This window comes from Orbicella franksi, chromosome 13 (assembly GCF_964199315.1).
Source record: "Orbicella franksi chromosome 13, jaOrbFran1.1, whole genome shotgun sequence".
In the NCBI taxonomy this organism is placed as follows: Eukaryota; Metazoa; Cnidaria; class Anthozoa; order Scleractinia; family Merulinidae; genus Orbicella; species Orbicella franksi.
In genome coordinates this window covers 11,270,037-11,287,814 of record NC_138157.1, presented here as the reverse complement: position 1 = coordinate 11,287,814, position 17,778 = coordinate 11,270,037, and the positions used below count along the sequence as shown (strand labels likewise).

General features: G+C 39.9%; 4 protein-coding genes across 4 annotated transcripts in view; 1 reads left to right on the top strand and 3 right to left on the bottom strand.

Moving 5' to 3' along the window:
* The window catches only part of LOC145466643 (uncharacterized), a 246,132-nt gene that overhangs the window by 85,098 nt on the left and 143,256 nt on the right, over positions 1 to 17,778 (top strand). The gene's annotated exons all lie outside the window — the stretch shown is intronic.
* Positions 22 to 1,787, bottom strand: LOC145465024 (polycystin-1-like). Its single transcript, XM_081448833.1, has 2 exons — positions 113 to 1,787; positions 22 to 50 (listed from the first exon to the last, which is right to left on the bottom strand). The coding sequence occupies exons 1-2, from the start codon at positions 1,653 to 1,655 to the stop codon at positions 22 to 24; spliced, it is 1,572 nt and encodes a 523-aa protein (XP_081304959.1). The 5' UTR covers positions 1,656 to 1,787.
* Positions 3,834 to 8,999, bottom strand: LOC145465023 (uncharacterized). The gene is made up of 3 exons (XM_081448832.1): positions 8,925 to 8,999; positions 6,920 to 6,971; positions 3,834 to 4,593 (listed from the first exon to the last, which is right to left on the bottom strand). The coding sequence occupies exons 1-3, from the start codon at positions 8,997 to 8,999 to the stop codon at positions 3,911 to 3,913; spliced, it is 810 nt and encodes a 269-aa protein (XP_081304958.1). The 3' UTR covers positions 3,834 to 3,910.
* LOC145466084 (uncharacterized) lies at positions 10,103 to 16,786 on the bottom strand. The gene is made up of 3 exons (XM_081449862.1): positions 16,648 to 16,786; positions 14,281 to 14,339; positions 10,103 to 13,495 (listed from the first exon to the last, which is right to left on the bottom strand). The coding sequence occupies exon 3, from the start codon at positions 13,411 to 13,413 to the stop codon at positions 12,232 to 12,234; it is 1,182 nt and encodes a 393-aa protein (XP_081305988.1). The 5' UTR covers positions 13,414 to 13,495; positions 14,281 to 14,339; positions 16,648 to 16,786; the 3' UTR covers positions 10,103 to 12,231.

Sequence of the window (17,778 nt, the reverse complement as noted above, 5' to 3'; positions counted from 1 at the left end):
TAGCTCATATTGACATGAACGTCAGATACTGGGATCTCTATGGAGACCAGCTGTGAGTGACGCAATAAGGAAGTGACAAGATTTTCGGCGGTTATAGTGATGTTGTATATACCAGGTTGCTTGTAGATGGCTGGCGTTATCCAGGACAAATAGTTTACGTGCAAATCTTGATTTTCAATACTGAGGTCGTGCTGATTAAAATACGCTTTAAAAGTTACATTTGTACCACTTGCTATACTCCAATGGACAGAAAACGTTTTCCCAAAAACAACTGGACCAACAGGTGGAACTTGGAAGAGTTTGATTTCTTCTTGCACCGTGACAAGACTCACAGCTGTCACATTGCTCAAGCGATTTTGACACATCCCAGTGACTTGATACACACCCACTCGCTTGAAAACGTGTCTTGCAGATATGCTTACATTGGAGAAGGTTTCGACGCTAACATCTAAATCTTTGAAATATATCAGCTCCTCATCCACGCTTTGTCTCAACTCTTGTCCATCTCCAAACTCCCAGTGACAAACAAAATCTGATCCCCTGAGAAAAACTATTGTGATGGTAGCATTTTCATGCAGCTTTGTCACGAGGGGAGAAATCCTAGCCCCTTTTAGTTTCAAGACTGGCTTGTGGACCTTGACATTAATGCTAGTATTAAAGCTGGATACGTCGTTGATAGCTGTGATATTAACTGTGTAAAGACCGTGCAGACCATATGAGTAATTAACAAACGTTTCACGGGTAGCTACCACTTCACTGTTATCTCCGTACATCACGAGATAGGAAGCATTAGTTTCTAAACCGGAGTTGGCATCGGTGAACCAGATCATTATTGTTTCATTAATTTCTATATCCCTGGCTTGATGTCGAACATCTGGCTTAAAAGGAGAAACGGTCCGAAGAATATTGCATTTCGCCATTGCAGAGATCCATTTGGTAACTGCGTTTGAAGCGGCGACGCGCACGAAGAATTCTCCGGGAGTTTTGTATTGCAGCTGTGTTAACCAAGCCTCTCCATATGACCCTTTGTGTAGCTGTGTTTCAACTTGCAAAGGGACGTCAGAGAAATGTGCTTGGTACGTAACACCTGTACCATTTTGTATTCCCCATCTTATCTTGAATTCTGTTCCGAACAATATGGGAGGTATTGGGTAAATCCTGAGGCCAGTGATCATATTTTGAACAGGAACGGTTGTATTGACGGTTACTTGACTTCGTCTGTTTGCGCAGGTGACATGGGCTGTGTAATTTGCAGGGGCTGAGTAAGTGTGGTTCAAAACGATCGTTTGCGAATCGTTGCCTGACGTAGTAATATTTACATGGTCACCTAGCAACCAAAAGCATTTGAAAAGTGATCCTTGACCAACAAACAAATAGAACTGAGTGATCTCTCCGAAAACTGTTGACTCGCTTTGCAGAGATACATTTTTCAAGATCTGAACCGGTGTAGGGACTGAAACGGTGGCATTGTCATATAGCGAACTCGTGTTGCACAGGCTCCAAGCTTGGACATGCAACGTGTAGGTTCCGATGAGGCGATACATGTGTTGAACTGTGTCTGAGAAAGTCTCCTGAATTACCTCACCATCGCCCCAGTTGAAGCGGAAAGTAGGTTTTGTGGCGTTATTGTTCCTGCTTGCCTTCACAGTCAACATAGTCTCATTTACTTCGGCCACGTGTGCTGGTGTTGTCAGGTTAAGAGAAAGGAATCGCAAAGGAACCACTGAAAGTCAAACAAAATTTATATCAAATTAGTTGCCCTTGCAAGGCAATGCTAGAAGTTATATCTAGGTAGATCGAAGAGATTAAAATAAACTCAAAGTTTCTAAAAATGAGGCAGAACACGAAGCTGAAGTGAGGCGCTTGTCGGGATTTGGACAAACACGCCCGAAATAAATCTTCCGTTGCTCAACTGGTAAAAGTTCAAGGTTAGATGCCAGAGAATCTTAAGTAGACACTTCTAGTGTCATCATGACTGAGTGTTACGCCGACTTCTAAACACTAACTTGGTTTAGTAGCCACTTATCAAGTTACTTTGCCAATAAATCTACGATTCTGATTAATTCTCTCATCGTTGAGTAGCCGCCAGTGTAACACGATCGCGCCTGCGTTGCCTTTGAAAGAAAAACTATATACTATTTGCCTTTTGGCTGCAAATATTCAAAAGAGGCCCTGTAAGGGGGGTTACCCATGTCCCCTGTCTGAAATTCGCCACCAGCCATGTCGGCATTTCGAAAGATTCCTATGTCGCCTGTCGGAATTTCGTCTCAGAGGAGTTGTGTCGGGAAATTTGACCTTGTTTGATTAAAACGAAGCTACACGTATAACACATAATACCTTTGTTTATTAAAAAAAACCGACACAGTGCTCTAGTCTCATGCATTGAGCATGAGGCTCACGCAAACGAATTCAATCTTGCGCTCTCACGCTGAAACTATTATTTCTCACGCATTGAAGGTTCCTAGCTGTTTTAGTCAAGTACATATATGATTAAGTTTCTCTTTGGATATAATTTACTACTTGTATGCCTTGCACTTGCTTTGAACACTTTTCAGCACTAGGAATTCTTTTGCAGAGCCAGCATTTCTCCGGTCAGTGGATTTAATGATTGCTTGATGGCTACTTTTAAAGCATCACATTTCGACTCAGAACGAAGGAAAATACTTCTTAGCTACTTCAAATTTTCAAAATTTCCTAAGGGGCTGAGGGCATGCTGGGGGGGGGGGGGGGGGCATATTGGGGGCATGCTTTCGAGCGCTGAAGTTGCTAAGCTCCTAGGGGATGTAGGGGCATGTTTCCCCCCCGGGAAATTTTGAAATTTAGACGCTTGGAATTGCTATTTTCAGCCATTTTCCAGTCAGTATTTGGACCTAAAGTACAATCGAACCTATGACTATTTTTCCAAGTTTATGTTTAACAACCATTGTTTAACTCAGAATCTCAACGGCCTCAATCAGATAATCTCTCCTATCTATAACCTTCCTTTGAATTTGGCGTAACCCTTATCTTCTGCTGAAGACGAGAAGACCTTGGCAGCTTTCCCCTGTCTCTCTTTTCCTTCCATAATGCCATTTGCTGATAATACAGCTTCATAATCTTTTACTGGTGACCCACCAGTAAAAATATGAAGCAGACGGTCGAAGATATCTTTCCTTTTTCCTTAAGCGTGTTTTTAGGCGTTTTAGAGCCCTGCTCACTCAGCTGAGAGTGAGAAAAAATACTCGGCAATGACGGACTCGATTTATTCGACATGGACGTTTTAGCATATATGAGGAAGCCTGTGTTTCACGACCCGTCGACATCGCGCGTGAGAGAAGAAAACACATTTAAAACCCTGGAAATGCGTCTTCACTTCGACTCAAACGTTTAAAACGATCAGTGCATTCTCAGTTCCGAAATTCGTTGTCGGTCTATCTTGCCACTGGTGTCGCTTTCTCTATTTCGCTGGAGTAGTCTGTCGTTCGTCGCCAATTCATAGCTCTCATGTCGACGTTTCAAGGCCATGTCGCTTGTCGGAATTTACCCCTAACAGGGTCTCTCAAAAGCGTTCGTTGTTGTGATTATTAATTATCAGTTCACTTCACGTTGCATGCCAAAATAGAAGTTGGTACTTCCTCAGTATCTATATCTATTCATCTATCTATATTATTTTATCTAGTTTTATCGTAGGTTTTAGCTCATTTTACATTATTGTACTTTCTAGTTTTTAATTGCTTTATAGCTCAGTTTTGTAATGCGCAGGTGATCATATATTCATGTAACCTGCGCAATATAAATGTAACTTATTTTCCGGCGGAATTTTCCGCTGGAATATCTCAGATGTGTCTCTCGCTAGTAAAGGAAAATGAACAGTAAAACGAGTCCTTTCAATCGATCTCGATCATAAATAATGAAAGCAGACAGCAGTGCTCTACAGACCTGGGACACAAGCGTCCGATGCCGCACCAATTTCATGTAGTTGAAGCGCTTTAGAATACAACTGTAGACACGCAAATCTACCCTTGTACTTGCTAAGAGTGGAGATTGTCACAGCTCCAATCCTAATCTCATACTGAGTCGCCAAATGCTTATTTTTGCCAAGGTACATTGCCTGGACTTCCACACCATCATGATATAAATAGGCCCATCCTGTCACGTGATCGTAAGAAGCGCCAATAAAATTCCACTGCCCAATATTAAGGACAGTAGCTTTCATCCGAGAGGGGAGAGCCACATTTATTGGTTTGAACCGCGCCATGAGCTGAGCTTTACCACCTATATCTCCTTGCATCCAGATCATTACCCCACCTTGTTCGACATCGTCGGCTTTGTAATGGACAATCGGACCGGTTTGGCTTAACAAGGGGTAGATGTGGCACAAAATGGTCATCGACTGGTCAAAATTGATTTTCTCGTCTGCCTCAATCTCGACGTACGAGTGTTGGTGTCCCTCCAATTCGATGGCTCCACCTGGCTCCCCACGGATACCAGGTGCGAAGTCAGTGTTCGACAAGTGAACTGTCAATTTTCCCTGAAGAGCTTCTTGGTCTCTGTAGTGTTCGTTGAATGGCAAGAGGACGGCAGCTTTTGCTGACAAGTTACAGTATTCAAGGACTGAAAATGACGAAAAATCAAAGTATTAATAGGACACCTCTTGTAAGTGAGCATTTGGTCGTAGTCCCAGCCACATGCAAGCATTACATTTCTGACCTCCCTTAATAAGTGAACACTTACCAAATGGACACTTTTGTTTTCTGGCCCTAAACGTCTTCACTTAAAAGTATATGGAATTAACATTTAAGGTGTGGCCGTATAACGTCTCGCGATACATGCATAACATTTTTTTCCCGATGTTTCAAGGTTTCAATCTAAAAAATTATACAAAATTCGGCGCCTTGCAATGAAGCTTTTATCCTTCATTTCTTTTCCGTAAATAACGCCGTCGCTGTATTTCTATCCATGTTTGCAAACTGACAAAATGACGAAAGGTCTTCAAAGGTCTTCTGAACTTATTCTATGACTGCAAGCTCTTATTCCTCGCAGCCGGCACCGGCGTTTTTAGTCGCCGGTAGAGGAATAGACGGATTCGGCTAATTTTGTTTACCTCTTTGGTGCCGCTTAATTCAAATCATTTGGGCAGTTGCAATTGTTCTGTTTGCACATACCCCCCCGGGAGGTACTCCCTTATATGGGTTATATAGGTATGTGCGGCCCCAAAGGGTAGGGTTTTTCAGCCGTTTTTGGTCATAAATAGGGTATCGATTTTGGCCATTTTGGTCTTAAATAGGTCATGGCTTTAGCACTCTAGTCTTGAATTGAGTATGTTTCAGACAAGAAGCTACTTTTTCATCATTATCAATAGGAATGTCAACGATAGCCCTTCAAAACTTATGTTTAGGACAACTGTGCCAGCTACAAAGGTCATAAATAGGGTATCGAGTTTTTGGCCAGATCATAAATGGGGTAGCAAAAATCGCAGATTTTGGTCATAAATAGGGTAAGGGTTTTGGGAAGTGGGCCGCACACCCCTACCCAACTTTTTTGGGAGTACCCTTGCAATCAGTTGTGTGTGGCAAATTGCACAGTTATATCTCGTCAAATGAATCATCACGTGGTCTGAATTGCGTGGCAACCAGGATGTAAATGCTTTAGCCGAATCCTTCTGTCGAACTACATTAGGTGTGGTTTGACCGAAAAAACATACCTAGATAACAAAGGATATTTTTATAATAACGTTAACTACAAATGTGTCTGAGCCACTTATCTATAAACTACTACTTATGATTTACAGATCTTTCTTATCTCATAGCTACTACTTTTGACTGTGATTACGAAGTGCTAGGTTATGTTTCTTAAGTCAAGTAATACGTCAAATATCCCACATTCAATGAGAGAAACTGCAATGCCTTTCAAATGCCTTTGTCAGCAACTGAGCTCAAAGAAAATAGAAAGTTTTTCCATAACACTGAGAGCAACGCAAATCTTTTTTTCTTTTGTGGATTTAAGTCTTGCCACTTCGGCTTGGAGCAATTTCTTTCTAAAAGAATCTCGACGAAATCAAACAATGGAAACCGCCTTCTTAAACTTGAATACCAGCTATATTTTTCAATGTGAAACAGAAATTGTCTGAGAGAACATTGCGAAACGTTTCGATACTTCAAAACCTACACAAAAATATCGTTGAATGCTTATTTTGGCAATTTTCCACTGGAAGCTTCTAGAAAAGTCTTAATCGCTGCTGGGGTGGCGAGAAAAACAATGATGTATGGGGTAGATTGCTCTACTTTCAGCAATGAATAGCACAGTTTGGTGTCGAATGATAAACATGATTAACAATTGCAAAGAAGCACGACGATCAGTTGAATCTAACATTTCGTGAGGTTCCGTAGTAACAAAAACACTTAAATTAAGTTGAAAATAGTTAAATTGTTTCTCTTCTTATAGCCTAAACAAGTCATTCAATGCGACACCATGGCGTGTGATGTCGATGTTGGGCTTCTGTAAAAAATAATTAGTTGTTTTAGAACTTCATTGTAGTCGATGTAATTTAAGAGACACATTTCCTTTGCGTGTATGCCTTTAATTGTGTAAATGCAAAGTAAATCTCTAAATTAGGACACAGGCTGATGATAGAGTTGAGGAATCTCGTACACATCTTTCCGCTAAGAGACGGAAATAGCGTCTAAATTAAACACGTAAAAATGTAAATGAAAGACGTCACCGCTGGATCTCAAAGCATAGCCCTTACATCACTTTTATTTTCGCCTTCGGTCTCCTTTGCAGATGACATCTGATCAGTTTTTAGCTATGTATACCCTACAGCTACAGGTGAATCATATGCCTTTCTTCGCAAATAGCAATCAAAAAAGGAATTCATCGACAATTGCAATATAATCAGCAATAAACAATCTAAACTTCTCGTGCATTTTTACACCGTTACCTTGATTTCCTTGGGAAACTACTTCACCTGGCTTCAAAAGATGCAAGCAGACCTGTGACAAACATTTCATGTTTTAAAAATTGAAGGTTTTGATAAAATTGTGTTGTACAAGGAAGAGAATTCAATTCAGATAAATACCTGCAAAACAAACGCTTCAAGCATTTGCAGGACTAAGCGTTTATGGCAAACCCTTCCCATCTTTTTACGGATACAACGAGTTACATGTTGAGGGTGAAAAAAGAAGTAATTTTCAATAAGCGGTCAGGCTGCTCGTACATTGTATCGTCTGAAAAATAATGTGGATGTTTTCCGTACATTACAGGTGTTATATACTGGGCAATACTTGTGGTAACACCCATCGTTGAACCGCAGATGAAAACATTTCAATCAAAACTGGTCTTTTTGGCATGGTACAATGGCATTTTTGAGGTCTCAGTGTGGGGAAGGAATTCAAATGTCATGTTTTGGCTTTGGAACTTTTTCAGTACATTCTTGTACCAGTTTTTGGACCATTGAAACGCAAATTAGAGGACCTAAACACAATCAGCACCTGCGTGTCGCCCACCTAGTTGGTAAATCGAGAACAACGTTTTCTTCCATAGATAAAGCATATGCGTTAATATATTTCAATATATACTTTTCGTTCGCTTACCTAAGGGGTCTCTGCCACGCCTTGTTAAGTATTTTTTGTGGTGCTAAATGTTACCTTTCAAGTCTAAGGACACCTTTTAAAAAATAAAGCTTACTAAAGTACGTGCAAAACCAAAAAGTAGAATAGACGTATTTACCGAAATAACACAATATTTGGGTAAATTTAAGCCTTTAAATTGGCAACGAGGTTTTCTCGGAATATATCCAAAACAGAAAATAATTCTTTTTACTTTATTCTCATAGCCTTGTGTAATGGCACATATTTTGGTTGTGGATCTTGGGCACAATACGCAAAGAAAAACCACTGTATAGAAGTCTTAGCATTTCGATTGGCTTAAATGTGTATGTAATATCATGTAGCTTCATGAATATGGGTTTGGTTTTTGGCTGAAGGGAAGTTCAATGGCATGGGACTCTGTAAGGACAGCTGGGCTTTCTATTCTCACTAGCCAAGACTGAGAATGAGGAACCTCATCTTCTCTTGTACTGGCTAAGAGAATACCGTAAATTTCTGTCGGCAACTAATTGTGACATTTGTTAATAATCAAAATTGAGGTAGGTGTTGTCAGCCAAAAACCTTAATGAAACTAAACCCCGCCTTACCGTCACCTCGTTATTACGGCCAGTAATTTTTTGTCCCGGCAAAACGCCGTATATTTTCTTATAAGAAAACCCCCTTAATCCGGCCATCCCCACAATACGGCTAACGGCCACATTCTGAAATCCCAACCTATATAATCCTCTATAATTTTATCCCGTTAATACGGTCACTCGAACCAGTTATGTTCATCTTTCCACTCATTTAAGTTTCAACTTTTTTAAAAATTATACCTGCATTTTGAATGCTTATTAAAAAACAGTTGTTTAGAAATGCAATTGTGATGTCTGTCAAGACGTCACTTAAAGTAGACCAGTGAAATTTTCATGGCCCGTTGGTGACCGTATTAACGGAGTGCCACTGTATATTGCTAAAAATGAACAATAAAGTAACAAAGTAATGTTGCCCGTGGAACACAGTCGGGAGAGGTTAACCTCGCTATGTCACGTATGGCTACAATACGCTTTTTTGTGATAACTACAGAAATTCTTGCGCGCTCATTGGCTAATTTCCATCGCGCCAATGAGCGGACAGACACATGAATTTATCATTTATGCGATGCGTCAACGAGCGAGAGCGGACAATTTGACAATTTGCTATCGTAAAAAATTGCCTCTTGGATCCACAGCTACTTTGACAATGTTATGAAGAAATTCATGATCAATAACAGGACAGGCGCATGAAAAACTGACGTCAATTTGTTAAATTGACCGCGTGCAAGAGAGGAAGAGAGTTAATCATCCATACAGCCCTTACCCCTAAGGCATATTCCTCACAAGGTGTTTTTAGATCAATCCAGTCTTCAGATATCAAGGTTCTAGTAATAGCCATTATTATATGGCTGTGTCTCACAAGACTGGGAACTACGAAATTCACGAATTTGATTGGCTGAAATCGATAATGACCGCGGTCTAGATTTTCCCATCTAGACCGGCATCTAGACCGGCATCTAGACCGGCATCTAGACCGGTTACATTTTGCGGTGAAAAAGTTGCAAACTAAAATAAGAAACTATCGACTCTTTTCTTCTAAAAATATTAGTAGAAGTGCCAAAAAGCCTTATGACGAAAAAAAATTAAACAGGACGAGCAAACTTTGGCAGAGAGTTCAGCTCATCGCCGTTCGCAAGCAAAATGCCACCAAGTACAAACCAGTTGCATAGAACGAATTAAATTTTTCCAGTTGCCAAATAATAAATTGAGGGAGAATCTTGACCTCGGTCGTGTGTACAGACCTCACTGCGTTCGGTCTGTACTCACGACGACCTAGCTGGGTCAAGATACTCCCATACAGACCGACGAAGCTCGGTTAATAAGAGCTAAATCCTGTGACACACATTTTATTCACGTGCACAGCCTGAGCGGCTTTGCACGCATCTTCATCCCCCACGAAACCATTCACGCCACGCGCATGGCGACATTGTCAGTGGTAGGACTGGATACAGTACCTAAAAATATATTTAGATGGATTACCTTGAGAATAAGGCCTGTATGGAGGATCAATTTTCTTGGCCTTCGTGGCCTCTTGCTGAACGTAAACTCACGTTTGAAAATCATGCATTGCGCGCGAACACGACTGAGATAGCTGATCTATGGCACTCTCACCCTCTGGCCTGTTCCAGTCATTTGGTCATTATTGAAAGGCTGCATGAAAACAAAAGGAGGGAAAGGTGCTTGATGAGACGGAGGGGACAAAAGAACACTTCGTATCGTTTCCTGGAAACAAATCTCGTTCAATTTTCACTCGCCGTTCCTCACTCGCTTAGTAACTGAATGCTTGGAACAGACTACTCATTCGTTCGTTCACTCGAAAGCCCATTCACTGGTCAAAAAAATCAAACTTTGCTTCAGTCAATTTAACTCTAATATTCAACACTTATCACGAACCGATTCTGACTTATTTCATTAAGTCGTAAATAACTTCATCGAGTGCAATAACCATGACATCAGTGGCTATCCTATAAACATACAATAAGCTTAATATTTATAGTCCTCTCTTATGAAGACAACGATAATCGTATTGTGCGAAACATAATATAGATAGGACCCTGCGTGCGCTCTGATTGGTCAAATACCCATGTTTAAATTTGTCAGAGTATAAAACATAGAAAACGCGTGTTTTATTGTTTTGCGCAAGATTACCTCTATATCATAAAGCAAATAAAAAAGTCTAAGCCGTTTATTACGCTGTGATAAAACACTCCGGACATTTGAAACACACTCGGGAAATGCAGAAAACACGAGCCGCAGGCGAGTGTTTTCTACATTTCCCGAGTGTTCTCAAATCCCCGTCGTCTTTTATCACAGTGTATTACACGGATTAGACTTCAAAGTCGCGTAATTCCTAGAGTTCAGCGAGTTGCCAGTTGTACGCTAACAACCAAGCTAACCAGTTGTCACGTTCGTCTGGTCACCAGTTATTGCTAACCAGTCACTGCTAACCAGTTATTTGCTAAGGTTTTTATCTACTGTTTGCAACAATGTAGGTCAGTTACGGAGGAAGTCAAGAAGTAAGTTTCAAGCTGCGTGGTTTGCGAGTTTACGTTGATATCCTATTTGTTTTGAACACTTGTAAGGCCGCGCGCCAACGTAATTCCTTTTTTTAAAATTTTAGATCGAATTTAATTGTTAATTAAATACGGTTCTTCCTTCGTGTCGGCGTCTTGGTTCGTTTTGTTCAACAGCACGGAGACAACGTGGTCTACGGAGACAACACCTTTTGTCAGGAAAACGTTTGTGAAGAAGGTAATTGCCCCGGTTTACAAGCAAAATTTCACATGCAGGATAACCCTATAACCCGGGACAACTTAATGCACGATTACACTCAAAGGGTCTGGAAACAAGTAGAAAGTTTACCCGGGTAGGCAGGTTAACCCTACCTGGAGTGTTTGCAAGGGAAGAAGTTAACCCGCCTGCCAGGGTAATCCTAGCACGCAGATAGGGTAACCCGCCTACCTGGGTAACCCTAGCTGCCTTGTTAACACGACGACGAGAAAAAGAGGAAATGTGTGAGTGCTATGGTAAGCTGCTTGTTATGGCAACCCGCTTACTAGGGTAACCCCTCTCTCCTTGTAAACAGGCCATTACTCAAGCTCCTCGCCGCATCACTAGGGCTATTCCCTAGCGGCATCAGCACAAAAGACCCAGCTACAGCTATCTTATGAACAATGCAATAAGCTCAACATTTATAGTTCTCTATCTATTATTATGAGGACAACGATAAATCCTATTATAGGAATCAATAATTGAATGTTACTCAACGTTCACATTTCCGAGTACAAAACAACCGTCTCATTATAGTTTCCGATCAGAAAATTTGGCCACAGGTCCCCGCTCACCGCTCATCATCATTTGCATGAACCACTAGTGTACCAATTTATCAACGTGTACTTTCAATTATTCCTTGATCTTAAAGTGCCCATAATGTCAAAACTTTTTTTTCGCTCATCTAATTCTACGTTTCACCTAATGAGCTTCTGCGAAAAAAATTTTCGATTTGGATAAAACGCAATCTTATTCCGAATCTTTACAAAGTTCAAAATTCTATTTTCTTGCGGTCGACCCCTGCCGCTGATCACAAGAATTACGTGCTCAAAATGGCCACGAGACTGATACCTGTGACGTAGGTTCAGGAACCTACGATGAAGACTAATGTTGTTTTCTGGATCATTAACGTTGTTACAAAGAGCGGCAGCGCACCTTTCAGGCATTTTCAACTAAATATAGACAACTCTGAAGCAAAATTTCCACTTGTTTTCAAGTCAGATAAGTCATGACCCAAATCACGTGTTCCTGAACCTACGTCACGACTCACTTCAAAACGAGGAAGACTGGTGCGAATGGTGGACCAAAATGGCAGCAAATTTGAACGTCTTTAAAAACTTATAAAAAAAATTGCATTTTATCCAAATCGAAAATTTTTTTCGCAGAAGTTCATTAGGTGAGATGTAGAATTAGATGAGCGAAGAAAAATTTTAGACATTATGGGCACTTTGAACATCCAATTTTTTCATTTTGCCATTTTCATCAAATTATTTATCTCCTCTGTTGCTATGGTGACTGCTTCATGAACCGGAAGTTGTATCGTGACGGAAAGGGGAAACGGTGTTGCGGAATCCATTCGGGAGAATTCTCCAACAGGCAGCTGATGTTTTCACTCTATTGTTAAATGCAATAAACAGCATCACAACACACATGCTCACTTCAAGCGCCCGCAAGGTGGTCTGTACAGCGTACCACGGCCAAGCACTTGGAACATCTGAGTGCAAACTGAAGTTAAAAACGGCAGAGTAGACCTGGGTTCCAATAAAGAACAAATTAAGCACCGCTGTTAAGAAAACGAAAAATCGAAGCCTTTGAAGCCCGGTATCTTCATATATGCTCGCTACTGAGTTGGAAGATAGTTGAAATCCTACTCGGAAGAAGCCAATTGTTAGAATCACGCCAAAGAAGACAAAATACAGGTGACATATTATCATCAAGACCAAGAGTTTCTGGATGAGTAGGAGAAGGATGTCTGTTCCCACGACAATGATTGCGTTGAGGACCATCACTCCAAGCACTGTGGATAATTTCTGGAATCGCGGAGGCGCCACATTCATCATGTTGGTAGCGTCTATAAACACCAGAAGCAGAAGACCGAGGGCCGTGAGGACACATGGGAATCCCAGCGACCACGTAATATACGCGCTGAGGGGCTCCAGCGTTCCTAGCGAGCTGTAAGGATCGACCAACAATATTATCGCCCGAGAAAAGTCAAAAAATAGTAATGACAAATGTAGCGCAAGTTTTAGTCCCTTAATACTGTAACCCGAGAGAACGTCATCGGCAAGTCCAACTCCAGACGTCACTGCAATGAATATATAAACCACAGCAAACAGGTAGATGTGTAGGTCCCAGGCTTTTCCCCATATATGAATCGCAGTTGACCACTCCGGCCTGGGCTCTGGGTTTGTGTCCGGTATTCGCGCAGGCTCGGCTGACATTCTAGTACTTATGCCCCGCCGAATTCTGGTAATATTATGAGGCAAAGATTGTTGATTTTGCCGATTTATTGACAGAAATCCAGAATTTTCGCTGTGATCTGTTCTTATATTTAGGCGCGCCCCAGTATGTTTCGGCGACAGATGGATCAGGTCCTGTGATTTGTTCTCCCTCTGCAGTATGGGGCGTAGTTCAGCCGTAGATGGACGCTTTTTTGAGATGATCAGTAGAAGTAATACAGTCTTTGCTTTCTCTTTCAACATAACATCGAATCTTGACTAAAGTCAAGATTCATTTATGAACGCCCATGAGGATTAGTTCACGTCCAGCTACCTGGCAAGTTCACTGTGGAACAAAATTGAATTTATTAACTAGATTGTTCATGTTGTCTTTTCAGGGCTGTAGCCAGAAAAGAATTATGACTGAGGTAATGTCTATGAAAACATGATAGCTGAGGCAATGTCCAAAACAGAAAAAAATTTCTGAGGCAAGTACCTCGGCTTGCCTGTTACTGGTTACAGCCTTGCTTTATTTACACTCGCATTAGCTAAAGCCGTAATCAACAGGGCGACAGAGAACGAATGCTATCGCTAATTGGTGTTGTACCGGACTGCAGGACGACTGAAACGAACAGTAATGAGTTTTAATTGGAAAACGTTTACTAAATGAAAGAAAGAGATTTTCCGCATTAAATATTTCCTGGAAGGTGCTTCTAAGTTACAACGTTACAGTTGCATTATAATTATTAATAGAATTCGGATCAAAAAATGAGTAACGGCCAGCCATCAGGACGATAGCGATGCTTGTAACTGAAAGACAGTGGACTGGAATGCGCTTCTGTGGGACATGAGACAAATCAGGATAACTCTTTAACTTCAGAGACCTGTATTTATAAACGAAAGTGGAAATGGTTGTCGACGAAGCCCTAACATTTTACCAGGATGGTGTATTAAGATCAAAACAAAATTGTAAAGGACACGTAGCTTTGCTAAGGGGTTTATACACAGCAAATACGTGCAACAAAATGGACAAAAAGCACAGTGGCCGTCTACTCATCAAGGCAGTAGAGTATTTCAAGAGAATTCGCCGGAACGGTTTGGTTGTACAAAATTAAAAAAACTGGTACTTACCGGTCAATACCGAGACTACCAAAACCCAGACTTCCTTGAAAAAGATCTTTTTGGTGAATCTATTGGGAAGAGCAATAAAAATTTTCAATTCAGCACAAACCTTTTTCCTTGCCCACGCTTCTTATAACAATAAGCTTGCATATATTCTGCTGTAACAGTTCTATGGGTGTAAGTTTACGCAAATACAGTTGCTTTTCCTGTAGACAGAGTCAAAGTACTCTTTTAGCTCTGCTGATTTTATTGGCTGGCTGGTTTTTTTGTGATTAGGCTTAGAAGAATAAAACAAATTGAAACATAAATTGAGGGATGTACAAATCATTTCTTTGTTTCATGTTTCCGCTTAGAGCCAATTTTTAACTTTAAAAAGTTTCAGATTTTTCATCTTTTTCTGGAACTCGGGTTCACAGAAATCATTCTAAGATTTTGATTCCAAGTAAAGCTGTGATAGAACAATTTAAAACAAAATTTACACAATTACTCGAAGCACTCATCATAGAGCAGTTTTCACTTGAGTGTCGAATAGTAATTGGTTTATCATTAGTACACTATACGATTGGCTTAAAAAAATCGGATCACTTTTTCATCCAATCAGAAGTATGTATTAAAAACCACAACGAATGGTGTCTCCCTCGAACACGTTTTGTTGAGATTTGAGTCGGCTACAGGTGTTTACTAAGAGTGTTGATTCGTTCAGCTGTTGTGATTTTCCATCCCCAAAGTTTGTGATTGTTGGCTACTGTGATTTCGTTTGTCTTGGTCTTACGATTGTCAATGGCCAATTACCTCTGTCAGACGCGCCTGCAGGGAATCATGGTAGTTGTATTCATCAAAATAAACATCCAGTCCAAGAGTGATAAATACAACTACCATGATTCCCTGCAGGCGCATCTCATAGAGTGAACTGGCCATTGAAAACCACTCAACATTAAAATCAGTCAATCTGAGGAATCACCTTAAAGTTACTTACATCACGGAATAATAATTTCATTGCAACAAAAGCTATTTTTTGTGCTATTTGTTTTCAATCTTGAATTCCTTGCACAAGGTGCAGACAGGATTTCCGCGCATCACGTGACTTGAGAATTTGCCAATAAAAATTTCACTCCTTGACTTATTTTAAGTAACGGTTGTTTTCCGCACATTGGCTGATCCGGCTTATTGCAACAAACCAGGAAAATTTGAAGCCGAGCACTGCACTTACTTCGACGTATATCTAAGCGACAAACAAACCCTCGAGAAATAATACAGTAGTAATGAAAGGTCTGATCATCCAAAAGAAATTCTACCCTAAGACTGAAACAAAAGCAACTGGCTGAGACTAAATTCATTTGGAGTTTATATTTACGGAGTAGCCACAGGCATCCGAAAAACGTGGGTGCAACTGCGATTACTACTGAACCGACTGTACCGGCCAGCTATTTAATTTTTTTTCAGATCAAAACTGTCAAAAGGCCATTGTCTTGTTGTTAAGGACGAGTACAGGGGCTTAAAAATCTTGCCAGAACGAATTTTCGATTCTCCCGTTTCTGTCTGGTTTTGTTTCTTCGTTTTCAACGTTTCTACTTTGAACATACATGTCGAAATATAAATAGCATGCTACGGCTTTTAAGAAATATCCAAATTCGTACAAGAAATCGTTTTCTTTTCTGAGGCTGGAAATATAAGGCCTTTGTTGTGTTCGGTCTGCACATGACAAAAAAAAAATGTTTTAAAAAAAGTCAGTTTTAGGGCAAATGATATCCTAGTAATGAATGTTAAACGTAACCTAAAATAAAATAAAATAAAATAAAATGAAATGAAATAAAATAAAATAAAATAAAATAAAATCGAACTGAAATGAAATAATAATAAAAAAAACTAGCATGGTAAAATGAAATTTAAACGAAGCTAATCACTAGTAAAATAAAGGAAACAAAATGTAAAATGAATTTATGTTCCAGTGAAACTAAACATCATGAAAATAAAATTATCACATTACTTGGTTTCATACTAGAAGCCACCAGCATAACATCTCAATCTTTTTTTGCTCAGAAAAAAAATAAATGTATTTTAAGTTGAATAAGGCGTCATTTTTTTTTTTTTTTTATAGTTTCCACACGCCACTGTACTGTTCATTTTTGTCAATAAAGGTAAGAATTTGCTCTCACCAAACTGGCACGGGGAATTTCGACTTAGCAGTATGAGCTTTTCCCCCATCAAACAGTGCCTTCACTGCCTCACTGACGATGTGTTTCTTACGTACATATTTACGACGTACGTTTTTCTGTTTATTGGTTTATACTCCCAAAATAGCAGCAAATATATTATCAATATTAGAGCGAACTTCAGACTTCAACGAGTTAGCCGTTCGGCAAATAACCAACCTACCTGATGGTTTTAATGGCTTCCAAACCAATATTTCCGCTACCTTGGTTCAAGGTTCTTGCTTCTTGGCTCAATTCGTTTGTAGACCACGTCCTTTTTAGCTTAATTTATGTATCGTATAATCAAAACACGAATATTTATAAGCGCTACTTTCAATACCAGATGTTTCCAATAAGTTCACGTTTAAAATCGAGCTTTTTGTCAATAACACAAACTGGTAGACATTTTGTTGATCATTTTATCACCGAAATAATCAGGTTCCAATCGGAAATAATCACAAAGCGCCCGCATTAAGCAAAATGAACGACAAAAGAAGTCGATCTTCTTACGTCAAGACTAGAAAAACAATGTTAATGTGAAAAGCTCACATCGAGCTTAAAAGACGTACTGTTTGAATGGTGTGTGTTTGCTAGATTTTACTTGAATGACAGAGTAGTCAATTGTAACAGCTGTGTTTTTTTTTCATTCTCCCTCTCAAAACATCTAACTTCATCTGCCAGTTTACTTTCGTGTTTTCTGTTTTGCAAACCTTTCAAATGTCGAAAGTTTACTTTGGAAATGTCTTCTTGTAACATGAATAAATGAATTTAATCGAATTAAAAGAAAAATTCGAAGTGCAAGCTTACGTGCGCTAGTGAGCCTCAACTTACAGATGAAAATGAAGAAGAATTACGTATTTCCTTTTATGTAACGACAACAGTTGACAAGTTTATTCTTGTGTTCGTACCGAGACCTCCAACAACAAAACCATTCGTTACTTAATTCGAAATTTATCCAGTCTCGGGTCGACACTATACTTTGCATGTTAATATTTTTATCGAAGGCATTGAAAGGCGAAACTAATGCGGCAAAAAATGCAACGGTGTTCCGGTTTGTTTCAGAAAGAGATGAAGCGTTAACTAAGGCTTTAAAATTTACGTACTACAATCTAGTCTTTTGTTGCCTTGGATTTTGTTTCTTATCAGTTTAATTAGAATTGAGGAAGTAAATTTTACTTGCATGCACACATACGGTCGACTGAACAAAAACCCCCTTTGTTTACTTTACGCTGAGTTCTTTGTGTCTGCTGCACGATATTTTGTGTGCGTTAATAAAAGCGCAATTTGTCTTTATTACAATCGGAACCTTTCTTCC

Bases quoted from the DNA above. Each gene is read 5' to 3' on its own strand.
- LOC145466084 (XM_081449862.1), bottom strand. From the start codon at position 13,413: ATGTTGAAAGAGAAAGCAAAGACTGTATTACTTCTACTGATCATCTCA.
- LOC145465023 (XM_081448832.1), bottom strand. From the start codon at position 8,999: ATGGCTATTACTAGAACCTTGATATCTGAAGACTGGATTGATCTAAAA. The intron at 6,972-8,924 runs GTAAGGGCTGTA...TGTTTGTCACAG, and splicing joins GTGAGGAATATGCCTTAGGG to GTCTGCTTGCATCTTTTGAA. The intron at 4,594-6,919 runs GTAACGGTGTAA...CGTCATTTTCAG, and splicing joins AGTTTCCCAAGGAAATCAAG to TCCTTGAATACTGTAACTTG.
- LOC145465024 (XM_081448833.1), bottom strand. From the start codon at position 1,655: ATGTTGACTGTGAAGGCAAGCAGGAACAATAACGCCACAAAACCTACT. The intron at 51-112 runs GTATATACAACA...CGTCACTCACAG, and splicing joins AGCCATCTACAAGCAACCTG to CTGGTCTCCATAGAGATCCC.